At 37.3% G+C, this 23,530-nt stretch overlaps 1 protein-coding gene across 3 annotated transcripts in view; it reads right to left on the bottom strand.

The window, feature by feature from the left end:
* Positions 1-23,530, bottom strand: part of sptbn4a (spectrin, beta, non-erythrocytic 4a) — a 40,976-nt gene that overhangs the window by 11,567 nt on the left and 5,879 nt on the right. For all 3 annotated transcript variants that reach the window (XM_055198864.2, XM_055198866.2, XM_055198865.2), the window contains 10 exons: positions 11,325-11,621; positions 11,026-11,229; positions 8,754-8,843; positions 7,364-7,642; positions 7,093-7,223; positions 5,067-5,271; positions 2,917-3,162; positions 2,392-2,526; positions 1,781-2,025; positions 1,487-1,625 (listed from right to left, as the gene is read on the bottom strand). In XM_055198864.2, the coding sequence (XP_055054839.2) occupies positions 1,487-1,625; positions 1,781-2,025; positions 2,392-2,526; positions 2,917-3,162; positions 5,067-5,271; positions 7,093-7,223; positions 7,364-7,642; positions 8,754-8,843; positions 11,026-11,229; positions 11,325-11,621 (1,971 nt within the window). The remainder of the gene's footprint in view (positions 1-1,486; positions 1,626-1,780; positions 2,026-2,391; positions 2,527-2,916; positions 3,163-5,066; positions 5,272-7,092; positions 7,224-7,363; positions 7,643-8,753; positions 8,844-11,025; positions 11,230-11,324; positions 11,622-23,530) is intronic.

The raw sequence follows: 23,530 nt of genomic DNA, 5'->3' as shown, positions 1-23,530 counted from the left end.
TAAAAAAATTAAATGCAAGAAGTAAAATGGAGTTATAAATAAATAAACGTCCACAATAGAACACTAAAACAATTCACAGTCATGTGTGAATATTATTTAAAATTACCATGAGGACTTGCACTGCATCCGAAACCTCCAACTTCCATACTATATATAGTGGGTAAAATGCACTAGGTGAGGCGAGTAGTATGTCCAAATTCATAGTATTTGAAAAACAGTAGGTGAAAGGTATCCGGATGACCTACACTTTCGGCAAGATCGCAAAGTGTGCATTCAATGGACACTTTACTATTCTGTAAGCCCCGGGAGAGGAGTTTTCAAATGAAGAAGGACAGCCGTTGTTTTATTAAAAAAATGTCAAAGCAGTAATGTGGCTTTTTTAAATGCAAATACATAAATTAAACAGCTGTCCCTTATGTTTAAATTGTTTATTAAACTTCTTGTTATGATGAGGTATGTTACGTGATGTATTAACAAGGCAGATGTAGTACGTCCGAATTCATTCAAACTATCCTTTTTGATACTATATAGTACCTACTGTTTTAACGGTCGGTGAGTAGATACTACTGTCACAGTATATGATTTCGGATGCAGCGTTGATGTACTGAAGAGCTAAAATAAAACTTTACATTTAAACTCTGAAAAAGCTCAAATTATATGGGTCAGTGACAAAAATGGTTTGGCAAGATAAGAAATTCTAATTTTTTTATAAAAAACTTGTTTTAAAAGCATGCATCAGGTTTATTTCAATGGGCATAGGATATTTATGTTAATTTCATCAAAAAAATTACATTTTGCACCATTTTTATGAAAGACTGAATGGCCTGAAAATGTCAAATGGTGTAACCGGCAATTGCGCCAAAGAATGAGAAATATTAAATGTTTTATTCACCTTGATGGCATGTAAAAAAAAATCATTATAAAATATAATTTTATTAGTTATTTCTAAATGTAAATTTTTATGCGTTTTTGTCAAATTTGTCCTGACATATGCTGAAAACAGCTTTTTTTTTAAATAATCTTTGACAAATAATGTAAAAATGTATGTAAAAAATCATATTACACTAAACTAGATGATTATATTTTATTCCAAATGTTTTATGAATATATTTATATTTTCATTTAAAAAAAATACTAGTTGCACCAATTGACACAGACCGGTTACACCACATTGACATTTTTGCAATTATCCCCCAAATATTCTTCAAAATGAAATAAAACCAGAAATTTTTGACTTGGTCCTCAAAAAAAAGAATGTATGCAAATAATCTGCAATTTTATTTTGAAATTTTAACCCTTTTACATTTAATTGAACCATACGGACACAAAATAATTAACATTACGTCATTGACCCACATACATTTAAACACTGAAACATCGAAAACACTGAAAAGGTTCAAATTAACTAAACCTTATAGGCACAGTGTGACAAAAAAATTCAAACTACATTCAAACTGTAATAATGGTAGTATGAGTGTTTAAGTACCTCTTCAGCTGCAGGGTTGCGAGCCGCGAGCAGCATCTTTCCCATCTCCACGCAATGCACAAAGTTCTTGCTCTTGTTATCCATCTTGGTTTTCAGACTCTGATGCTGCGCCATCATCCCCTCCAGCACAGAGATGTCCCTGACAGCCATGCAGCGGCCCACCCAACACCACAACCCACACCCAGATAGTACAAACCACAGACACACGTGCATCCATTAACCTCATGCACACCTGACTCTTGTTAAAAATCTATTTGTAGATTCTGAGTGATTGTTCTATAATTTATCAGGTACCTTGCACTGTCAGACGATCCGATCTGTCCCATGATTCCATCCATCCACATGCTCAGTTCCCGCACCACGGCGAAAAACTGGATCTTATCGGTAACCGTGGTAACCTGCACACGATTGCCCTCGCAAGCGACGAGGAGCTCTTTCCAGGCCAGCATCACTTCCTGTTCACGGCTCAGAATGGCATCTGCTTTCTCCCCGGCGTAAATAGCTCGCAGCTGAGCTGCATTTTCTTGCAGCTGCCGCACCTGAGGGTGGCATAGGTCAAATTATTATTTACATTACATTCACATTTATGCATTTGGCACTTTATCCAGAGCGACTTACAAGTGCATTCAATCTATACATTGTATGCTGTTTCCATAGAGAAAAGAGACTGTAGAAAAGCATCAGGGTTTATTGAGCAACTTACTGTAAACATCTGACAGCAATAAGCTGCATGTTCAATCCCGTATGAAAGCGTAACACCATTTCTGAGTGTTGTTATGCTTATGGGATGGAATGGGAACCACCCCTTGCTGGGTCAGTAGGATGAACCAGACTTAACATTTATCATGGCTGATGCACCAGAACAGGTGAGGTGTGTGTGTGCCCTTGTATAGTATAAGAGTTACCTGGGACACCAGGAGCTGCAGGGAGTGCTCAAAGGAGTGCAGGAATCTCTGTAGTGTTCCAGGGTTGGCTGAGCTCACTTGACAAGACCTCACCTCTGGCAGCTGTCTCATCTTACCCTCTATTTGGACCAAAACCTACAAAACACGGAAATATGCAAATGTGCAAATACTGAGTACCTAAGACCCGTGATTGAATATATCTTCATATATCAAGCCACTTCTTAATTTCATCCTCACACTGGTTCATACATGGCAGGTGTAGTAAATATTAAATCATGTTTTATGTGTGCTCCCACTACAATGCTTTCTACCGGCTGGCTATTGAAATGGAAGTCTCGGACCTGAAAAGAAATACGTCACATCACTTACTTCAGCGTTCGAGAAACATAAAGACTGATTATAACCGCACACATAAAAGCTGATTTTTTAACGTTTTGGCAATAACCCTTGCTTACATGTTTCCTATTTCCAGTGAAATTAAACAATGGTCCTGTTTGGTCGGTTGTTTGGTTGTTGTTCACATACCTCCTGACAGTCAGTGAAAAACTTATGCAGCTGGTAGGAAGCAGCTAGCATCTGTGCTCTGGTCTCCATGAGCTCAAGAAGATCCGCCCAGGACTCGTTCAGTCCATCCTTCCACTCAGCGATGGTGGCAGCGTCAGAATGACTGCAGTCAATCATCTCATTCACCATCTTGTTGACCGAATCCATCTGTTTCTGGCCCACTGAACGTGTATCAGAAGCGAACCGAGTAAAACTCCCCTGTAGAGCCTAAAAGCACCACAGAGCAAAAATGACATTTTACAGACTGCAGAGGCAACATGCATTTAACTAATGTCAACATGAAATGGCATTCGCAACCTATTTTACATCCGTAATATGACGCATTTCTTACTGAATACATTTGCAATAACAATTTTTTGTTAGGAACTGATGACTACGGGCCCTATTTTAACGATCTAAGCGCATTGTCTAAAGCGCACAGCGCAACGTCTAAATGGGCGTGTCCGAATCCACTTTTGCTAATTTAACGACGGGAAAAATGGTTTGTGCGCTGAGCGCATGGTCGAAAAGGGTTGGTACAATTTTTTTAATGAGAAATGGGAGTATTTCGGGCGTAACGTGCAATAAACCAATGAGAACATCAGCTCTCATCCCCTTTAAAAGTCTGTTGCGCTGGCGCTATGTCTAATCCCTATTTAGACGACGGACTTTGTAAACTGAAAAACTAAGCGGAGGAAGAAGATCCCCAGTTTAAGATTAAATAATTGTGTATTTTCACTTGTATTGAAATTTTTATTTTCTGGATTAAAACCTTTAAAACTCGTTTTCTTTTAGTCATGGAAGTAAAAAAGCAGGCTTTTAGTTGCTTTAAATGTATGGCTATCCAATATCATCAAAAAATAATTTACAAGTATGTAAGAAAAGGTATGTACTCTAAAAATACTTTATTTGTAACAAACATGAGATAAAGAATTTACAAACGGCTCTCCTTTCAGCACTTGGACAGCGTCACAAGACTTTTTAAGCATTACTTAAAAATGTTTCTCATCTCACCATATCCACAGGTACAGAGTCATCATATACAATAAATCCGTGAGGTAGCATTTAAAAAAACATTTAAAAACAGATGCATTTGTTTAAAGCAAAGCATTTATTTACTTAACAGGCTACAGGTGAAGCAGCTCTTTGCGCCTTCTAACGTCTCATAATTAGTCCTCATTTATGTCCAAGAGACTCAATAATAATCTTTTACATTCAATCCTTTAATCTTTCATATTTAAAAGCGTTTTATGTATGTGATAAGCAAACCCGCGTTGTCGTCCCGTTTAGGCGCATATTACATATTACTAATGCGCTCTTTAAATAACAAAAAAACATATTGCGCCATTGACTTTAGACTTTAGACCAGGTTTTTGTTGGTCAATGGCGTAGTCTATTTTAGTTGTCTCAAAATAGCAACGCGCCAACAATGCGCCTGAACACACCTCGTTTTCAAACCAGAACGGCCATGGGCGCAAAAGGGGGCGCAAATGCATTTGCTATTTATACAACGCAGCGCTAAACGTGAAAATTATAATTGCGCAGGGTGGAAACTAGCAAATGACACTTGCGTCGCGCATTGCGCTGCATTGCGCCGGGTGTAAGATAGAGCCCTATGTAATACCAGAACAGATAGTAATTTGTTATTATTATTCCAATAATCTTTTTTACATTAATGTTAAAGGGATAGTTATTTTAGCTTGTAAAGCTTTAAATATTGATATTTTTCTTACAAAATTACATTAATTGCTCTCAGTCAGAAAACCTTTATTAACCTCCTGAAGTCAAATCAGAAGCACCATTTACTACCATTATAAAGCTTGGAGCAGCCAGGAACTTTTTCTAATATTACTACGATTGTGTTTGTCTGAAAAAAGATAATCATATACACTGAAGATGGCTTGAGGGTGAGTAAATCATGAAGTAATTTTCCTTTTTGGATGAAGTAGCCTTAAATGTGACTATACCACATACATAGATTAGAAAAATATTTTACAGTTGACATTTATAAACCTTCATACAGTCCAGCCCTATTTCCATCCAAAGATTATACAAATAAACATTTTCTTAAAATCTTAAAAGTGTCTTTGTGGTTGTGTATGCGTGTGTTTGTCTTTGTTTGGATGTGATACCGTAACATGCTCGAGGTTCTCTCCAAGCTCAGTAGAGCTTGCTACAGCCTCTCTCTCAGTGATCCACTTCTCCAGCGCCTCCACCTCTCGCTTCAGCTGATACAGCCAATACTGCTGCTCCAGCTTTGTCTTCCTCTGTTCAACCAGTTCTTTTAGAGACACGTAGAGCCGGTCTATATGAGCCTGCTGTTTGGTGATCTGCTCACTGAGAGAAACAAAGAGAAACTATTTTGTAAGAGGGTGGATTGCATTCATAGCAGATGGATAAAGGATCATTTATAACATACCCCCCCCACACTATACTGTGTCCTACCCAGTCATATAAAAAACAGGGAGGTGAATATGTTGCAGCAAAATCATCACCAATCATTGCTTAAAGGTCCAGTGTGGGTTGTTAGCGTCATCTAGTAGTGAGATTGCAAATTGCATTCAACAGCTTACTGTGCATTCACACCAGACACGGAAGAGGCGGCACGTAGTTGGACACTTAAAGGCGGAGTCCACGATGTTTGAAAGCCAATGTTGATATTTGAAATCACCTAAACAAACACGCCCCTACCCCAATAGAATCTGGACCTTCTGTTGATAGACCCGCCCCACACATACGCAACCCGGCAAAGATGTCGGTTAGTAGACACGCTCCTTACTGCTGATTGGCTATAAGTGTGTTTTGGTAGTCGGCCCGTCTCCTGTTCCAAAGCGTTTTTCAAACATCGTGGACTCCGCCTTTAAACATTTTGAGCTTACTCGCTTTATTCGTGCGTGAAATTCTAGTCGCTCTAAACATTTACGTGTAAATTCTCGTCTTATATAGCTCAAATTGCGTAAACTTACCAGATTGTTTGACCTCTTCACTCACTTTCTTCCACACAAAATCCTTTTAATTCCTGTGAAAATACGAAGATGTCTCGTGTAGCTATGATGATTGTCCTCCATTGTTGTTCTGTTTTTTTTGCCTCAGCTCGCTTACTGTAATCACGTCACTGCTAGAGCAAGCTCCTGATTGGTTAACGTGCGGCACGAAAATCCGCCAAAGTTTAAATTTTTCAACTCAATTCGCGCGAAACACGCCATCCACGCTGCACGTTCCATCTGCTCCACGCCACTCCATGCTAATTCGCGCCGCAGGATGCCTATTACCGCCTTGGCATTGACTTAACATGTAAATCACTCGCGCTTGCCACCTCTTCTGGTGTGAATGCACCATTAGTCCACAGCTCACCCATCAATTTCGAAATGTATAGAGAAGCTACGGTAGCTGCCACAAGACAAACATGTCATTGCAGAGACAACATGTGGACGAAACGCTCTTTGTAGAACAGTTTGTCCATTTAATTCTACTATAGAAGCATGGTGGCGACTTCCATGTAAGGGGACCCACGGTTTATGCAGATAAAAACGGCTCATTAAAAAGTAATAAAAACAATACAGTTAATTATGTAAGGTCTTTATACACCAATGATAATATAGTTATGTATATTATATTGCATTTCTGTCAAGAAATCCTTCTAAAAGTCCCACACTGTGCCTTTAAGTGATGTATAATATACAGCTATGGGGAGTGTCATTTCAGAGATTCAATTGTGGGTGTGGCTACAAACAGTGACGCAAAACACTATTTTATTAATTAGTTCACTAATATAGTTTGCTGTAATGAGTGAATCAAAACAAGCGAGTTAATTCGGACACTTGAGCTCGCTGGAAGCGCTGCGGGCATCATCCTCCGCAGAGATGTGAGAATTCATTCAGCGCGAGCTTCAGTGGACGAGTAGCACCTAGCTTTGAGTGTTCATCGGTTGTGCGCTCATTATTGCGCTGCATTGTGGGGTTGAATGAGTGCATTCAATAATGTCCACTATGATTTCGGACATCACTAAAAATGGATGTTCTCTCAAATAGTGCACAATTTAAAGGTTTAGGGAGCTATTTCGGACACAGCCATCGAAACCAAGTGACCAACGAAATGGCATAGATGATTTAGACAACAATGTTGTCTATGACTACACATTTATGTGTCTGTACTTACCTGTCGGGATGTCCCAACTCAAGCATACGGCGGCACTGCTGGGACAGTGAGCCCACGGTGTCGGCATAATTCTCCACTGTCTGCTCTAAAGCCAACTGCTCCTTCAGTAGTCGGAGAGTACTCGCCTCATCCTACAGACAAAGAAAAGATGGAGAAAGAAAATATTAACACATTAAAACATTGCGTAAATTATTCCCAAATAATTATTCCCAAAGTTTAACTTGTTAAATTCAATGCTCCTGAAAGATTACATTTAATGTACAGTACATACATTTCCATTTTCCTCATTGAGGACCTGAAGTTTCTGCCCACTGAGCCAAGACTCCGCCTTTGCTGCCTGCGTATAATACCGTTGGGCGTGGCTTACGGCATCCAGCATCACCGTGCGACGTTCCATCTCTACCTGAAGCACCTCCCACAGCTGCCTCATATGCATTGCCCCATCCCGCACAAGTTCCACCTCTGGCGTTCGCAGGGCAGCGACAGCCTCCGCCCTATCCAGCACTTCTATAATCCTTCCTCTCCGTGCCTGAATTTCCATCTGCACAGCCTGCGTATTCCAATACACATAGGTTAGGTGTCAATCAAACATTCAGTCTGGCTAATCAATATGAATCACAGAATCAGGAGCCAATCAAAAACAGTACACCGACATGCCAGTTAAGATGACAGGGAATTAAAGGAGTAGTCGGTGATTTGGAAAATGCTAACTTTAGCCTGATAGCATTGTCCTCCAAAACAAATAAACACACAGCACTCTAAAAATTAGATGAAGAAGAGAAGGAACGTTTTTTATTTGCCTGCTATTCTCGCTCTGTTCGTACACAGCGTACATGAATGAGCAGATGATGTCTGTGGGAACAGGCTGCACAGTGGTATGCAAACACACGCTTACATTTAGATCACTTAACATAGTGATTGCTATCAGGATATGAGGAGACTTTAAATCAGCCCAACAAACATGTTTTTGTAGAGAATCACCTATTACATCTTTAATAATAAATTAATAGTCCTAATAATAAATTCACATGCTATTCAATTCAACAGATTTGGATTAAGTAAGATTGACTGACAGACTTCAAAGGGTATTTATGTCATATTTGGCTGTTGGCCTAAATTACAGGATGGAAATAAATCTATTCACAGACGCTCGTCTACTCTGCTCTCATCTCATAACTTTTATAGCCTCACAGTAAAGGAATTAAACATCCTCTTGGATCATTACATGAGGTCAGTTACATCAGATCAAGATGCTCTCGAGGTCTGGCTACTACCAGATGATGACCTCATGGCACATGTGTCTCACAATGAATCACCATCCTGGAAAACCATCACTTTCCCGGCACAGCTAAGTGCCATTCAAAGTGTTTTGTTGCACACACCACTGACTTCAAACCCCCCACCTGCCCCTTTCACTTCTCTAGTATTAGAGCTGTTAATTGATTAAAATTTTAATAGAATGCATGACATAATATGCCAAATAAACGAATGAACCACATGTCAATTTGGGCTGAGAAAAGCTCAAATGATACAAAAAATAAGGTACAGCAGAGTTTTTGGGACAGAGGGCTTGATTATGTTTTTAACATTAATTTTTGTAATTAAGAGAATTTTCCAAAAACCCTCCTATATCGGTAGGGTTCGAAGAAAGTGATTCCTACCTCATGGCTTTTTATTAACTGTTGAACGCTCTGCAGATTGAGGCCATATTCTGTAGATGAGGCCAAATGCAACCGCTCCTGAATCCATATCTATGGATGACAAAAATCAAGAAGGCACAGATAAAGTAAAGACAGAATCTAGATTTCTTGGGTGGTTGAAAATGTGTTCTATATCAGATATTTAGATTTTTGTATGAACATTGCTTTTAAGGATTTGCCTATGTTAAAGGGATAGTTCACCCAAAAATTAAAATTCTATCATTATTTACTCACTCTCAAGTTGTTACAAATCTGTATTAATTTATTTGTTCTGCTTAACACAAAGGAAGATATTTTGAGCAATGATTGTAACCAAACCATTTGTGAGCTGTGCAATTTTTTAGCAAATATCTAATTGCGATTTTTCTGCAATGTGCTTCTGCCTTTCTAGATGATTAGATCGAACTGATACTGCTTATGGGTCTAGTGATTTAACTGTATTCTTATCTGTTTTTTATATTTTTTTATCAAAATAAGGAAACAAAAATAAAAAAAACTGAATATAATTAACACTGCTTTATTTTATGAAATGTTAAATGGTATTTAGTTTGGTCTAACAGTATTTAAATAATTGCGTATATTATAACTGCTACTTTAACAAAAAGTAAAAATATTTAATTGTAGAAATATTTGTATGCATGTTTGTTTTTTGTAAACAAAATAACTGAAATATTCAATATTCAACATAATTATCAAAATATTAAATACATTTGGGGAAATGTAGAAAATGCGTTCAATGTCATTTCATTCAAGTGAAATGAGCAAACCAGTTAAATGGAATTTTAGTTTGTTTTAATTGTCCAGCCCTAGTCAATGGTGCTTCGGTTTCCATGCTTCATTACAAATATCTTCCTTTGTGTTAAGTAAGTAAATGATGACAGAATTTTATTTTTGGGGGAACTATCCCTTTAACAGTGAAATGTTGGTGCACACCTTGTCCCATGGTACAGACATGAACTGAAGTATAGTAATAGTTAGGGATGCACCAATACAACATTTCTGTGCCGGTACTGATATTCGATTAGAATGACATCTACGATACAGATAGATACTGATAGTTTTGCTTTTTATTAGGGCTGTCAAAAGATTAATCGCGATTAATCGCATCCCAAATAAAAGTTTGTGTTTACATAACATATGTGTGTGTAGTGTGTATAATTATTATTTATATCTAAAAACACACACAGTCATGTATATATTTAAGAAAAATTGGTTATATTTATATATAAAATATTTATGTTTCTATATAACATAAATTATATACATTTATATACAGTATATAAATGCAAATATTTCTTAAATATATACATGAATGTGTGTGTATTTATATATACATAATATTTACACACAGTAAACACACATATGTAAACACAGACTTTTATTTTGGATGCGATTAATCGCGATTAATCTTTTGACAGCCCTACTTTTTATATTATCTCGTGAAATCCTAGAAGTGCAGAGAGTACAAACTGCAATTCTGTTGTCATTGTTAATCAATTAAAATAATCACACAGCATGACTTTAACCCTTTAACTGGTGCAGCCCTTTTTGAGTGGGGGGTTGGTGAAAAGGTTATATACACCTTTAAATTAATATAACTCTGGCATTTTTTTTTGTCTAGAAGCCTAATTTTGGTTTTAATTTTGGTATTTTTTTGTTTTAAAGAAGACACTTCAACGTTTTTTTAGGGAAGTGTCTGGAGGTGAAAATATTATTTTTTTAAAGCAGTTTACATTTATTTGTAATAAATAAAAATGCAATATAGTATTATTTTTAATACATAAAATTGTCAAAAAACTGAGGTTTGTGCTGGTTTGCTGTGAGGTTTGCTGCACACTTGTGTCACAAATGAATAAATTACAGTTACTGCATTATTATTACTGCTAAAAGGTTTTGAAATATGAAAACTACATTCTTAGACCTTTCCAACAATATATAGTTTGTCGTGATAGATTAACATTTACATAGAAAATATTGAAATAAACGTAGGTGTTCCGCTCACGGGACAGCGCCAGTTAACGGGTTAAAGGCGTTTCTCCATGCTTTTTGATTGCTAAGACATAATCTGCCCTGATCGTATCCTGTCTTTAATCAATCTGACCATGTTCAATATTTGGAAAAAATGGTTTTGTCTGCCGATACCGATTATAAGCTGATATATCAGTGCATCCTTACTAATAGGCATGTTTTCTATAGTGTGCAACTAAATGAAAAAGAAATGAAAGACTCTCACAATTTCATCTTCCAGGTCCTGGGTGACTTGGTGCATTTCTTTTGAAGCAAGAAGGATCCGCCTTCTTTCCTTCAAAGGCTCAATGAGACGCACAATTCGTGTCTCCGCTACACCTCCTGGCATGTCCTCCTCCGGTCTTTGCAGATCAGCTCCGCCCCTAACTTCACCCACACCATGATAAAGTTGCATCTGGGCTTCCATCGACTGAGAAATTACAGAGAGACATAGAGATTACAAAATTTCAATGTGCATTACTGTTCAAGAAGACTTTGTGGATGTCGTTGGTCAAAAACACTCACTTGAATCCTCTGCAGTTGCTGGCTGAATGTTGGGCGGGGCTGTAGGAGGGTGGGTTGAGTGGTGTGGGCGGAGCTTAGAGTGGGTGGCTGTTCCTGTATGATGGTGAGTTGCTGGTCCAGGTCACTGAGGCTGTTGGTGGGCAGGTCGCCAGTACGGTGATTTTGGGTTTCAAAGAGCTGCCGGGCCTTGACTTTAGTGGTGGTCTCCAGGTGAGACCAGCACTCTCTGATTTCCTTTAACTTTATCTCCACAACTGATCGTAACTCGGGCTGTTCCTGAATCAGCTCCTCGCCCTCCTACACACACACAGGCACACACACACATATTTTGATTAAAAAAAGTGAATGCGTAAGAGTATCAAAATAAGAAGCATACAGTTACAAACATCTCTTAATGTACTATTTTGCACATGATTTCAAATGACATCATACAAACTAATTTTTTTTTTTTTCCACATTTAAGGGGAACATTTTCATTACCACAACATGTCCATGACTGGATTAGGTTCTTTGACATAGAAATATTTATAATTAAAAAAATCTAAAAAATAAAAAGCTTCAGTGCATGTTATACTATAAACATTTACAATAAAGAAACATGTGGTATTTGGTGATCATTGGTAAATGTAGAGACAATAATAATATAAATGTGTCCAAGACCAATTTTCTCATCCTCCGCAACAATTTTCAATCATTGTGCAAGCCCTCAAGGAACTAACATTTTCCAAAAAAAATTTGTTGGAAGGGACATAATTAACTGTGACACTCAAGATGGCAACCAGGTAAGCAATTCTTATTTTTCTCTCCAGATAAAAGTTTAAATTTTGTTTGTCATAGTACCTAGACAACTTTTTATTTCTCATTACCGAAACATGAGTTTGTAAATGCATATATTTAATGTAATATCATGTTGCGGTAAAGATTTTTTTATAAAATGATCATCTAAAAAATTCTGTGGGAAATATTTTTTTAATCCTCTAAAAATAATGGTTATAGTAAGTTCAGATATGTGCAAAAAAGTGTCTTCAAGGGCTTTTTAAAAAATCTGATGCTGGATTTCGTGAGAATCACCCATAAACATTTGAGACTTTTATTTAATTTCTATTTTTATACCTAAACATTGCTCTTACAGAATCCCTAATACATATTTATATTTTCATTAAGACGTTAGTTTGGAATTATGCAATTCTCCTCATGGGGGGAAATATCCTACATTTAGGGGCAGTTTCCCAGACCGGACTTAAGCCTACTCCTAGACTAATATAGATGTTAGTGTTGTCTTGATCGAAAACAACTTGCTCTGACATATCTTAAAATATATCAGTGTGAGTGTTAAGTCTTAAGATGCACACCAGTAGTGTTTATTTATAAATTATGCTTTTAAAAAAGACTTAAATATCCTAATTTAACTAAAGCCTAGTCCTGTCTTAAGCTAATCCCTGTCCGGGAAACCACCCCTTGATGTCTACAATGTAAGCAAATCCTAAATCACACGGGACACACACATACAAATGTAACATAACCCCCTTAATGTCTTACAGCTCTGACCCTTATTTCTCAACACCGTATGCTTTCATCGTTTGCATGTAAGATGGAGAGAGATCAAAGTAAAGAGAGTATCCATCTCTTCAGAGCCATGGCTGAAGTCCAGCCTCCTAAAATAGGGCGCAAACACACACACACACACACACACTCTCTCTCCCTTTCTCTGCAGGGACGAATGAACCTTCACACACTGATGCAGACATTAAAATAAACACACTTGTCTGTATCTCTTTTTAAAACAATTTACATCCCTCTTTCCACCACAAAGCCGTGAGCCAGTGAGCATGTGTGTGCACGTGTGCATGCCCATATGTGTGTGCGTTTGTGTTTCATAATGCAGTGCAGCATTTCTCCTTTTGGCACAAGTCGCCTGCTCCCCCCTGTACTGCAGAGAGAGAAAGATTGTGTGTGTGTGTGTGTGTGTGTGTGTGTGTGTGTGTGTGTGTGTGTGTGTGTGTGTGTGTGTGTGTGTGCAAGAGAGAGAGAAAGCGAAAGATAGAGAAAAAGCAAAACTGATGGAGAAACACAAAGAAAGAAACAAAGAGAGACAGAAGGAAAGAAGCTAGCAAGAGAGATGTAAAAAAGATTGGAATAAACCGAAAGGTGGATTTAAAACATTTATAGATCCAAACAGACCAACAGATAAACAGGAACTATTACGGCGTTTCATTGTGTGTTCCTGTAATCGGTATGTTTGTAGACCTAGAAGGCAAGGTCAGCTCTGAGGACACCACTGTGTCCTCTGATTGGTCCAGGCATCTGTCTGTCATTGAGGATGCTGAGTGAGTCTGGAAGTGGGGGAGGGGGCGGGGCTTTACACGTTTTAAAAGGACGAAAAAGGTCTCCAATCACAGTGGGACCGATATCATTGCTTCTGCCGTTTATCAGGTTACAGCTTCATTAACTCACATTTCCGAGGATACGCGCGTGTTTGTGTGTCATGATGTAATTGCTTTCAAGCCATAGAAATCATATTCACATGGCAGCCATCTTAATTCAGCAAAAAATATCTTCCGACCTTCTAGGAATTAAAAAATAAGAGCTAGGTGGATCTAAACATTTGAACATATTTTAAAATCAAGGAAACGTGTAAATGTGTTATTAGTGTCTGAAGGAAAGGATGTGTTTATTTTTTACACATTTTTTGTGTTATGCTTTTTAAAAGATTAAGGGGTAGTTTCGCGGACAGGGATTAGACTAGTTCTAGACTAAAACAAATGTAAGAGGTATCCAAACTGAAAAAAACTTGCACTGACATATCTTAAAATACATCAGGGCACTTTGTTTTGCCTCAAAATGCATGCAAGTAATGTTTTTAGTAAGGTATGTTTGTTAAAACTAGTTATATTTCCTAATTAAACTCAGGTCTAGTCCTGGCTTAAGCTAATCCTTGTCCGGGAAACTGCCCCTAAGTGTCATTTTAATACATTAAGGAGCGGTTTCCCGGACCAGGATTAGCTTAATCCAGGACTAGGCTTTAGTTTAATTAGGAAACATTACTAGTTTTAACAAACATGCCTTACTAAAACATTACCTGTGTGCATTTTGAAGTAAAACAAAGGGCCCTGATGTATTTTAAGGTCTGTAAGTGCAAGTTGTTTTCAGTTTGGAGAGCTCTTAAAAGTGTTTAAGTCTAGGACTAGTCTAATCCCTGTCCGGGAAACCGCCCCTATGTGTCATTTTGTTATGATTTTTGTGTTAAAATAAATAAAGTGCGCTAAAAATAACACAAAATCTGTTGTTCCAAAAATAACACAAAGATATGTCTGTTTTGGGACAACGCATTTAACAAAAAAAACACATTCTTTCTTAGAATGTGTAAAAACAAAAAATGATTAAAAGTTTACACACCCCTAGCTCTCAAAATATTATGTTGTCACTTTATGCCCTGTTCACATTACCAGCGAAATGTAGCAAACAAAGCGACACAATCCCAGTCATTTTGACTCTTTCCCCAGCAGCATTTTAAAAAAATTGTCATCCAGCGCCAGCACTTCTTATGATTTTTACTAAATGTTAATGCCTTCCAGAAAATGTTCATCTTTAAATATATAAACATACAATATATCAAATGAAATAACAGACACTCTTGCTTTAAAAAAAGAAAGAAAAAACATTTAATCCTATCTTCATTTGTTCTCCTTTTATTACCTCTTAAATAAGGGTAGGTTTCTTCAAAAATTCAACATTGCAATAATAACTGCATTTTTATAATAGATCAGATTCAGAACAATGATCAAAACATAGAGTTTTTGGATCAGTGGATGCTTTAGTACAGGGGGAGGCAACGTCGGTCCTGGATTGCCGATGTCCTGCAGATTTTAAAACCTTGCCTACCTGTAGTTTTCAGGTGACTTGATTAGAGGCTGGAGCTAAACTTTTCAGGACATAGGCACTCCAGGACCGACTTTGTCTACCCCTGCTTTAGTGTTTTATATGTTGAGTAAGAGCACCACCTAGTGGATAATATCGGAATTATGGATTTCCATTAAAATTCGTAATTTTCTTTAAATTGACAAGATAACTCGTCAATGGCGGAGAAAGAATTACTGGAAAGGTGGCGATTTACGGTGACATGAGCATCAGTGACCATTGGTGACTGGATGGGCATGTCCAGAACAGTTCAACATTTCAACTTTGACAGTTCAACTTATGAAAGTCACTCGTCATTTGAATAAGGTTGAACTGTTCTCAACATTGACGTGTAGCTGGGCACGGCCACTTTCTGTCACCAACCTTTATTGTCGCCAGAAATCGCCAAGCTTCCATTGAAATGAATGAGATTGCGTCGCTCCCCTGTTGGTAGTCGCTGGCAGTGTGCATGCAGCTATAAGCATCAGTGAATATTTGTATCTTATCTTCAGTGTAAAAAGATATTATACAATTGCTGTTGAAAATGAGTCAAATATGCAGAATATGCTGGAAAAACTAAGAATGTTCAGGACCTGAAAGATTTTCTAGACCAATGGGTAGTTTAATGGCTTAGATCATACAAGGAACTCAAGAACAGCTTTCATGAAACATAAAAACAGTTGCTGATCATCCAGCTTCAACCTGATCTCACAAATTTCTGTGGTATAGTCACGGATCTCCGCATTTTTCCGTGGCCGTGCCACGGACTTTCTTTTCCATGTCATTGTCACGGAGTGGTTACTCAAATGTTTTATCCTATTTTCTTACCATTGTCGCTTCGGTTTAGATTTACATAAAATGACCTCCTTTTGAAAATAGGAAATAGCAGTTGAGTAACCAATCCGTGACAATAACATGGAAAAGAAAGTCTGTGGTATGGCCACGGAAAAATGCGGAAATCCATGACAATGTCACGGAAAATTTAGCAAAATATTCCGTGACTATACCACAGAACTTTGTGAGATCATGTTGTACAGGTTTCATTGTATGGAATTAAGGGTGGTATGTAAACTTTTAGTTTTTGTACTAAGTGTACTATTGCAACAAACACTACAGCAATATACAGTTGTCACTCCTACTCCAGATGCTTAAAGGAATAGTCTACTCATTTTCAATATTAAAATATGTTATTACCTTAACTAAGAACTGTTGATACATCCCTCTATCATCTGTGTGCGTGCACGTTAGCGCTGGAGCGCGCTGCGATGCTTCGATAGCATTTAGCTTAGCCCCATTCATTCAATGGCACCAACCAGAGATAAAGTTAGAAGCGACCAAACACATCAACGCCCCTCCCACCCAAGACGAGCAGCCACACGAGCAAGCCTGGTGGCACAAAACAAAACGCAGCGCCCCTCCAAGCGGATTCAAAAGAGGAACTACACTCTATGGCGCAACAGCACCCTTGGGAGTACCTCGACTCGGCGCAGTAACACCCTCCCTCTCCCATTATGAGAGGGAGAAGGGGAGCAGACTTTTCAGGCGAGTCGAAGTACTCCCAAAAGTGCCACCACGCCACAAAATATAGTTCCTCTTTTAAATCCACATAGAAAAGCGCTACGTTTTATTTTGTACCACCAAACTTGTTCGTATAACTACTCGTCTTAAATAGGAAAAACGTTGATGTGTTTGGTCACTTCTAACTTTATCTCTAAATGGTACCATTGAATGAATGGGGCTAAGCCTAAGCTAAATGCTATCGAAGCGTCGCAGCGCGCTCCAGCGCTTACGTGCACGCACACAGATGATAGAGGGATGTATTAACAATTCTTAGTTAAGGTAATAACATATTTTAATATTGAAAATGAGTAGACTATTCCTTTAATATATTTTTCTACATACAGTGTGTTTGTAAAAGACATTTAAAACTGAAATGCATTAAATCCACACAGTACAAAACCAACAAACTACTTGTCAATGGAATACTTAAATGTGCATCAAAGATGTCTCTCTCTCTCTCTCTCTCTCTCTCTCTCTCTCTCTCTCTCTCTCTCTCAAAATGCCGTGCAAGCAAATAAAAGGGCAAGACATGCATGTCTTCTTGACATATGTCAGCTCTTACCAACATTATAGAGAGTGCAGTGTTTAAAAGCATCAGCTTTAAAAACACATAAACATACAAGAAGTCACGTTTGTCGTACACGGGTAACTTAAAAGTGCAAGACAAATGTAAACTTTGGTTAAAATCTTAAGTGTTGAATATTGTTAAAATGCAAGATATATTATTAAATATATGCAGTATATTATATATAAGCTTATACTTCTACTTTTATGCCTGCAATTTATGCAATAAATATTTATTGCATGTTTGATTAAATATCTTTATTCTGGCAAATAATGTTTTTAAATGGGTTGGAATCTTTTAACTAAAAAAAAAAATAGCTCATAATCATTTATAATAGTGTACTTCATCAACGATTTCATCACAAAAGCTGAGACTTTCTTACAGCTGCATAATTTTTCACTCAAAATTATGGAATTTTGGAGCAGGTCACAAAAATATCTTCTGTAACTTAAATGAATGTGATCAAAAGTGCTGTACATCGTAAAAGTAGCAAATGATGGTGTTCATGCATTTCTGGTTTTCAGCCATGAGAACACACCATCTCTATATATTATGTACTGCAAATAAGTGCAATTTTATGAGTAACTTCTAAATTACAAAGTGAGAACAAAAACTGATTAACTGTTTAGTTGATTTACTTTTATATTTTATTGTGACTAATCAACCATTGCCATCCCAAATAGATGTATATGACCTATTTTTAGTTGAACACACACCAATTATTTTCATATTAAAATGGCGTCTTGTTATATGGGGTTCTTGCATGTCTGTCTTGACAAAACACGTGAACAGTATTACAAATATTTATGGCACACATAACATCCAGTGAGATTTAAGAGTTATCAATGTGTTGCCATATTTCATTCTGATCTGTACGATTCCATGAATACACGATGTATCAATTCCTAAATAAGCTCAAAATATTCATAATTTTCAACAAATTGGTTTCTTCAGAAGAGACATCATGACATTTTTAAAGGTGCAATGTGCACTCTAAAAACAAATGGTGCTATATAGCACCAAAAGTGGTTCTTTGCTCGTAATCATAGAAGAACCGTTTTTAGTGCTATATAGCACCGGTGAAGCACTGGTGAAGCACCTGTGTAGAACCATATAGTGCTATGTAGAACCAAATGTGGTGCTATAGTGGTGCTATATGGCACCTATATGGTTCTACACAGGTGCTTCACCGGTGCTATATGGCACTAAAAACGGTTCTTCTATGGTTACGATTCAAATCAATAGTTTTGGTGCTATATAGCACCGTTTGTTTTTTTAGAGTGTGGGACTTAGAATGATCTCTTGACAGAAATACAATAAAATATACATAACTATAAAATCAGTGGTGTATTAAGACAGTACAAAATGAACTGTATTGTTATATTAACTTAGAATGAACTGTTTTTATCATGGAAGTCGCCGCCATGTTTCCACAGTAGCCCTAAATCAAGGGTGTCCAATCCTGCTCCTGGAGGGCCGGTATTTCCTCCAACCTTAATCAAACACATCTGATCCAGCTAATCAAGGTCTTATTAGGTGTGTTGAGGGAAGTTTTAGCTAAACTCTGCAGGACACTGTCCCTCCAGGATCGAGTTTGGACACCCCTGCCCTAAACGGACAAACTGTTCTACAGTGCGTGTTTCGTTCATACATTGTCTCAGACGACAACATGTTTGTCCTGTGGCGGCTACCGTAGCTTCACTATGCGTGAGGGGTGAGCTGTGCACTGAGCTGTTGGTTGCAATTTGCAATCTCGCCGCTAGATATCACTAAAATCCCACACTGGACCTTTAAAACCACTAGATTTCTTTAAAAGTGCCGTAGAATGTAAAACTATATTTATCTAGGCATAGATGAATAATAAGAGTTCTGTACATGGTAAGAGATATAGTGAGCCTCAAACATGATTGTTTCCTCCTTTTTATGTAAAGCTTGTGCATGCAAAAGACCCCTGGAAAACAGGTCAATCTTGACATAACACCAACAGTCGAGATGCACGACCCCAACATTAAATTACACATTAAATTAATTGCAATGTTGTGACAGTGCTAAAAACAAAGTTGTGACTGCTGAGTTAGCACTATGTGCAAGTTAATGCTATATGCTAGCATAAAGGCTGAAGTTGACTTTACAGTTGCGTTTTGCAGGTCCATACAAAAAGAAAAAACACAAATTTACTACTCATAAACGTCCATTAACAATTTCCAAACAATTGATTATTCCTCAAATTCCGTATCTTCGTCCAATACAGGCTCAAACATAAGGTCTGTTTACACACACACACACACACACACACACACACACACACACAGAGCTACTAAAAGGAGCTGCTCTGTGAAACAGCCAATCAGAGCAGAGCGCAACCTTATTATTCAATATAAGGTCATTTTCAAAGGCCCTTTCAAATAATGTAATAATAGACAATTTCATTCTAAAGTCAAATTCTAGGGTTGTAAATGGACGTGTAAAACCATCTCTGGATAAGTTTTGCACTTAATAAAGCCACATACCTTCTATGTAGATATCAGAGAATAATTTAATTAAAATTATTTCAGTGAACTCTTTGTCACCTAATGATGGATGGACATGCTTTTTGGAGCTTTGCCAAGTTGAGCCCCATATAAGAAGAAAACAACAATATTTAAAATATAAATTTTTGTTTGTGTTCAACTAAATAAAGGAAGTCATATCTGGAAAAGCATGAGAGTATATTTTGAGGAGATTTTCATATTTGGGTGAACTATTCCTTTAGCATAAATTGACACAATTCAAAATGACCTGCAACACTGTAAAATAGATGCAGATGTTAGATTTCTGTCACAGAATCTGTGAGTCTGAAACAAAATCCTGAAGATTTGAGAGAGAAAAGGAATCAAATTGCACAGAAAGCAGAATTAGACTCTCTTTAAACCAAACTGAAACAACGTCTGACAATTCAAAGTCAAACACGCAATGCACACAGGTATTTAACTTCAAATTCACTTGCTTACACAGAAAACAAATGTCTAGGCAGCACCACAGAAGATTCTACATAAAGCCAACATACGTTTTACAATGCACCTGCTGGTGAGTCTGAAGCCAGCAGTAAGTAACTCGCTGCAGCATCCAAAGAATAAAGAGCTACATTTCACACATCAGATTGGTGTGCATGTTTGATATGGTCCACTGAAATTGCTTAAAGCATTGAAAATGCATTGTGGTAGAAACCAAGGTTCACAAAAGGCCTGGAGATACTGTACATGACAGTCACACCCACATACCAGTAAAGTGCACTAATTCTCACTGGCATTTACTGATTTTTTTTGCATCACATGCCATTTTATTAACTGCAAATATTATGTCACACCATAGCCCTTTTTGGACGGTAATTGTTTTTTTGTGTGGGTATTTTCATCTTTTACAAGGGGATAGTCAGTGATTTTATTGCTGTTTGAATACAGAATGTCTGCTTTTCTCCGACCACCCACATAAAAATTCCCGGCCGAATTACATACTGTTTTTATAACTGAAATGATGAGAAGTATGGGCACAATCTTTTATCGCTCTTCTACAGCGAGGTTTGAGCTGATGTAAATGAAGAGAAAAAAAAATCACAAAAAGGTTTAAATTATTAAATGATTGTCTATTATCAGCAGCATCAAGTGCTAAATACAATTTTAAAATGTATTCAGTTACATTAGGCTATACATATAATGAAGTATCCAGGTCATGTGAATGATCATGTATTTAACCATACATGCAGCGCATTTCCATGTGTTATAAACTCACACATCCAGCACAAATTTATCTTCATCCAAATGCATGACTTTTATCTTGGAGGAGGCATGCAAATATTTTTACAGACATCCTCATGAGAAACAACTACCGTCTAAATAGGGCTCATTACATCATTACACAACACATATTTGTCCCATATATTACAAATAATTTTTACATCAAGAAAGATCCTAAGATTTTTAAGATTATAACTAGGGGTGTAAAAAAATGCTACATGCGAGTATCGTGGTATTTTTTATTTAAATTTTTTAAATAAAAATTAGGGCTGCACGATTTGGGTAATTTTTCCCATTGCGGTTATTGATGCTAATATTGCGATGTGCGATTGCGATTATAATAAATGGTATCATGGGTCAACTTGATGGGTTTTAAGGAAAATCCACACACAGTTTAGTGATGATGCTAAAATGTGTATTTGTAAAACTAGAAATGTTTTCGTATTGCCACGTGATGTAGCAACTGCCTTTTTTGTTCGTTTTTCTTTCTTTTTTTAAACAGCAAGGAAAATCATCAAACTGTTATCAGAAAGTTTGTGTTAACAAGTCCACACATTTATTTATTTAATATAATTGCAACATTATGCTGTCATATAATCGCATAGGCTGACATCGCGATTGCGATGCGATGCGATTAATTGGGCAGCACTAATAAAAATTGTACACGATTCATGGCAGTTGTTTCGTTTGAGTTTAAATCCTGACCACTAGATAGCATTTTTGTTATCTCTGAACTTAAACAGGAAGTACTTATAGGGGCATGCCACACTTTTTTTTTGCTAAAGTTTGCATATGGTGGTGTGTTCCCAATGACAGCTTTCCTATTATATTCCTAAATTAAGAAATATCCCAATATACTGCTTCGGCCTACAGCAATGCAATGTATCGAAACAAGTTGCATCGCAACTCATGTAGATATGTATCATATCGTAAGATTCAACCCTAATTATAACCCAGACAGATTACTGCCTCAAAACTTTTATAATTCCAAGAGCACCTCTAGGCAGGCGTTGACACACAAGTATAAGAAAATAAACAAGTCTGACATTTAAAATCAGCTAGAATACATATGATCTTTTTGTTACCCTTCAAAAAATACAGTTAGCCCAAAGGCTGCGACGTCTTAGCATTTTAAATGGTTTATTCATTGGTGACCTGTAAATACACTCACACGGCCATTGTTGTACCACACGAAAGGAAACATGAGAAGAAACAGCAGACCCACAATATCTAATAAACCATTCAGAGTACTGGAATTCAAACACGCTGAATGAATACAACACACGTACACAGACTGAATGATCACAATTCAACAATGACAAAGCTTCAGTTATTATACAACAAATGATCAACGCAGCAGAATGTATCTGAAACGTCACTGCAACCGAGCAGGCATACTTTATTCGACCAGGACAGAACCCTTTGTGGCACAATTTTTTACATCGTCTGGCCATCACAACCACAGACATCAGCACGTAACCACACTAAACCGAAAACACATTCTACCTAATTAACACTATTTCATAGCATCTCTGTCCATTGCGTTTTAATATCATGAATACTGTACATATAAACATATGTACTGAAATACATACATGCATGTACACCACAGTAATTCATACGTGTGTAATGTGAAACATATAGCATATATCATTCATGCGATTTCACAAATTTCCACCCAATGTCGGCGTATAAGGAAAATAATGGCGGTATCTGTGCAGTCACGCAGCAACACATAATGCATCATGTCACATGGCTCCATGTCATCTCATGTGCTACACCAGCAGAAACCCGCTGAATACACCCTATTACACCATCGGCAGTATTTACATGCTAATCATATTAATGTCACACGAGATTCTGTATGATCTCAGACACTTTGCAGTGCCATTCGAAACCCAGCCATCATACAATACATCAGGTGTACCAGAACGTCCTGTGGTGTCTCAGGCCACAATAAGCAGTTTATCAGGACAGCATGTGCTGAATCAAAGCAGGTCACCCGAGATCAAATATTGTATTGCAAAGCATCAAAATGGACCAGAATCCAATCAAGTTGGATCACAATATAGAGATAATATTAAGTGGCAAATGACATTCAAAATAAGATGCAAATATGCATGAAGATGTGAGCACTGTGTGTTAGTGATCAGTGAATCTTCTCCATCATTTTTCACAGACCTCCTACATACATTGATATTTTTATTACTAAAGCTTATTTCCACGCTTCATTAACATTAATAGGTTCTTGTATGATTTTAAGCTGCATATTGAATCAGAACACCATTAACCAATTCAGAATCTGACCCAAACCCATCCTCAATAATGTCCTGTAACTATACTAAACCAACATCAATTGTGTCCTATAACCACTCTCAGACATTATCTCAACCTGACAAATCTGTCCTTAA

Source organism: Misgurnus anguillicaudatus, chromosome 22 (assembly GCF_027580225.2).
Source record: "Misgurnus anguillicaudatus chromosome 22, ASM2758022v2, whole genome shotgun sequence".
In the NCBI taxonomy this organism is placed as follows: Eukaryota; Metazoa; Chordata; class Actinopteri; order Cypriniformes; family Cobitidae; genus Misgurnus; species Misgurnus anguillicaudatus.
The sequence above is the reverse complement of the archived record's forward strand: the minus strand, read 5'-3'. Positions and strand labels throughout refer to the sequence as shown.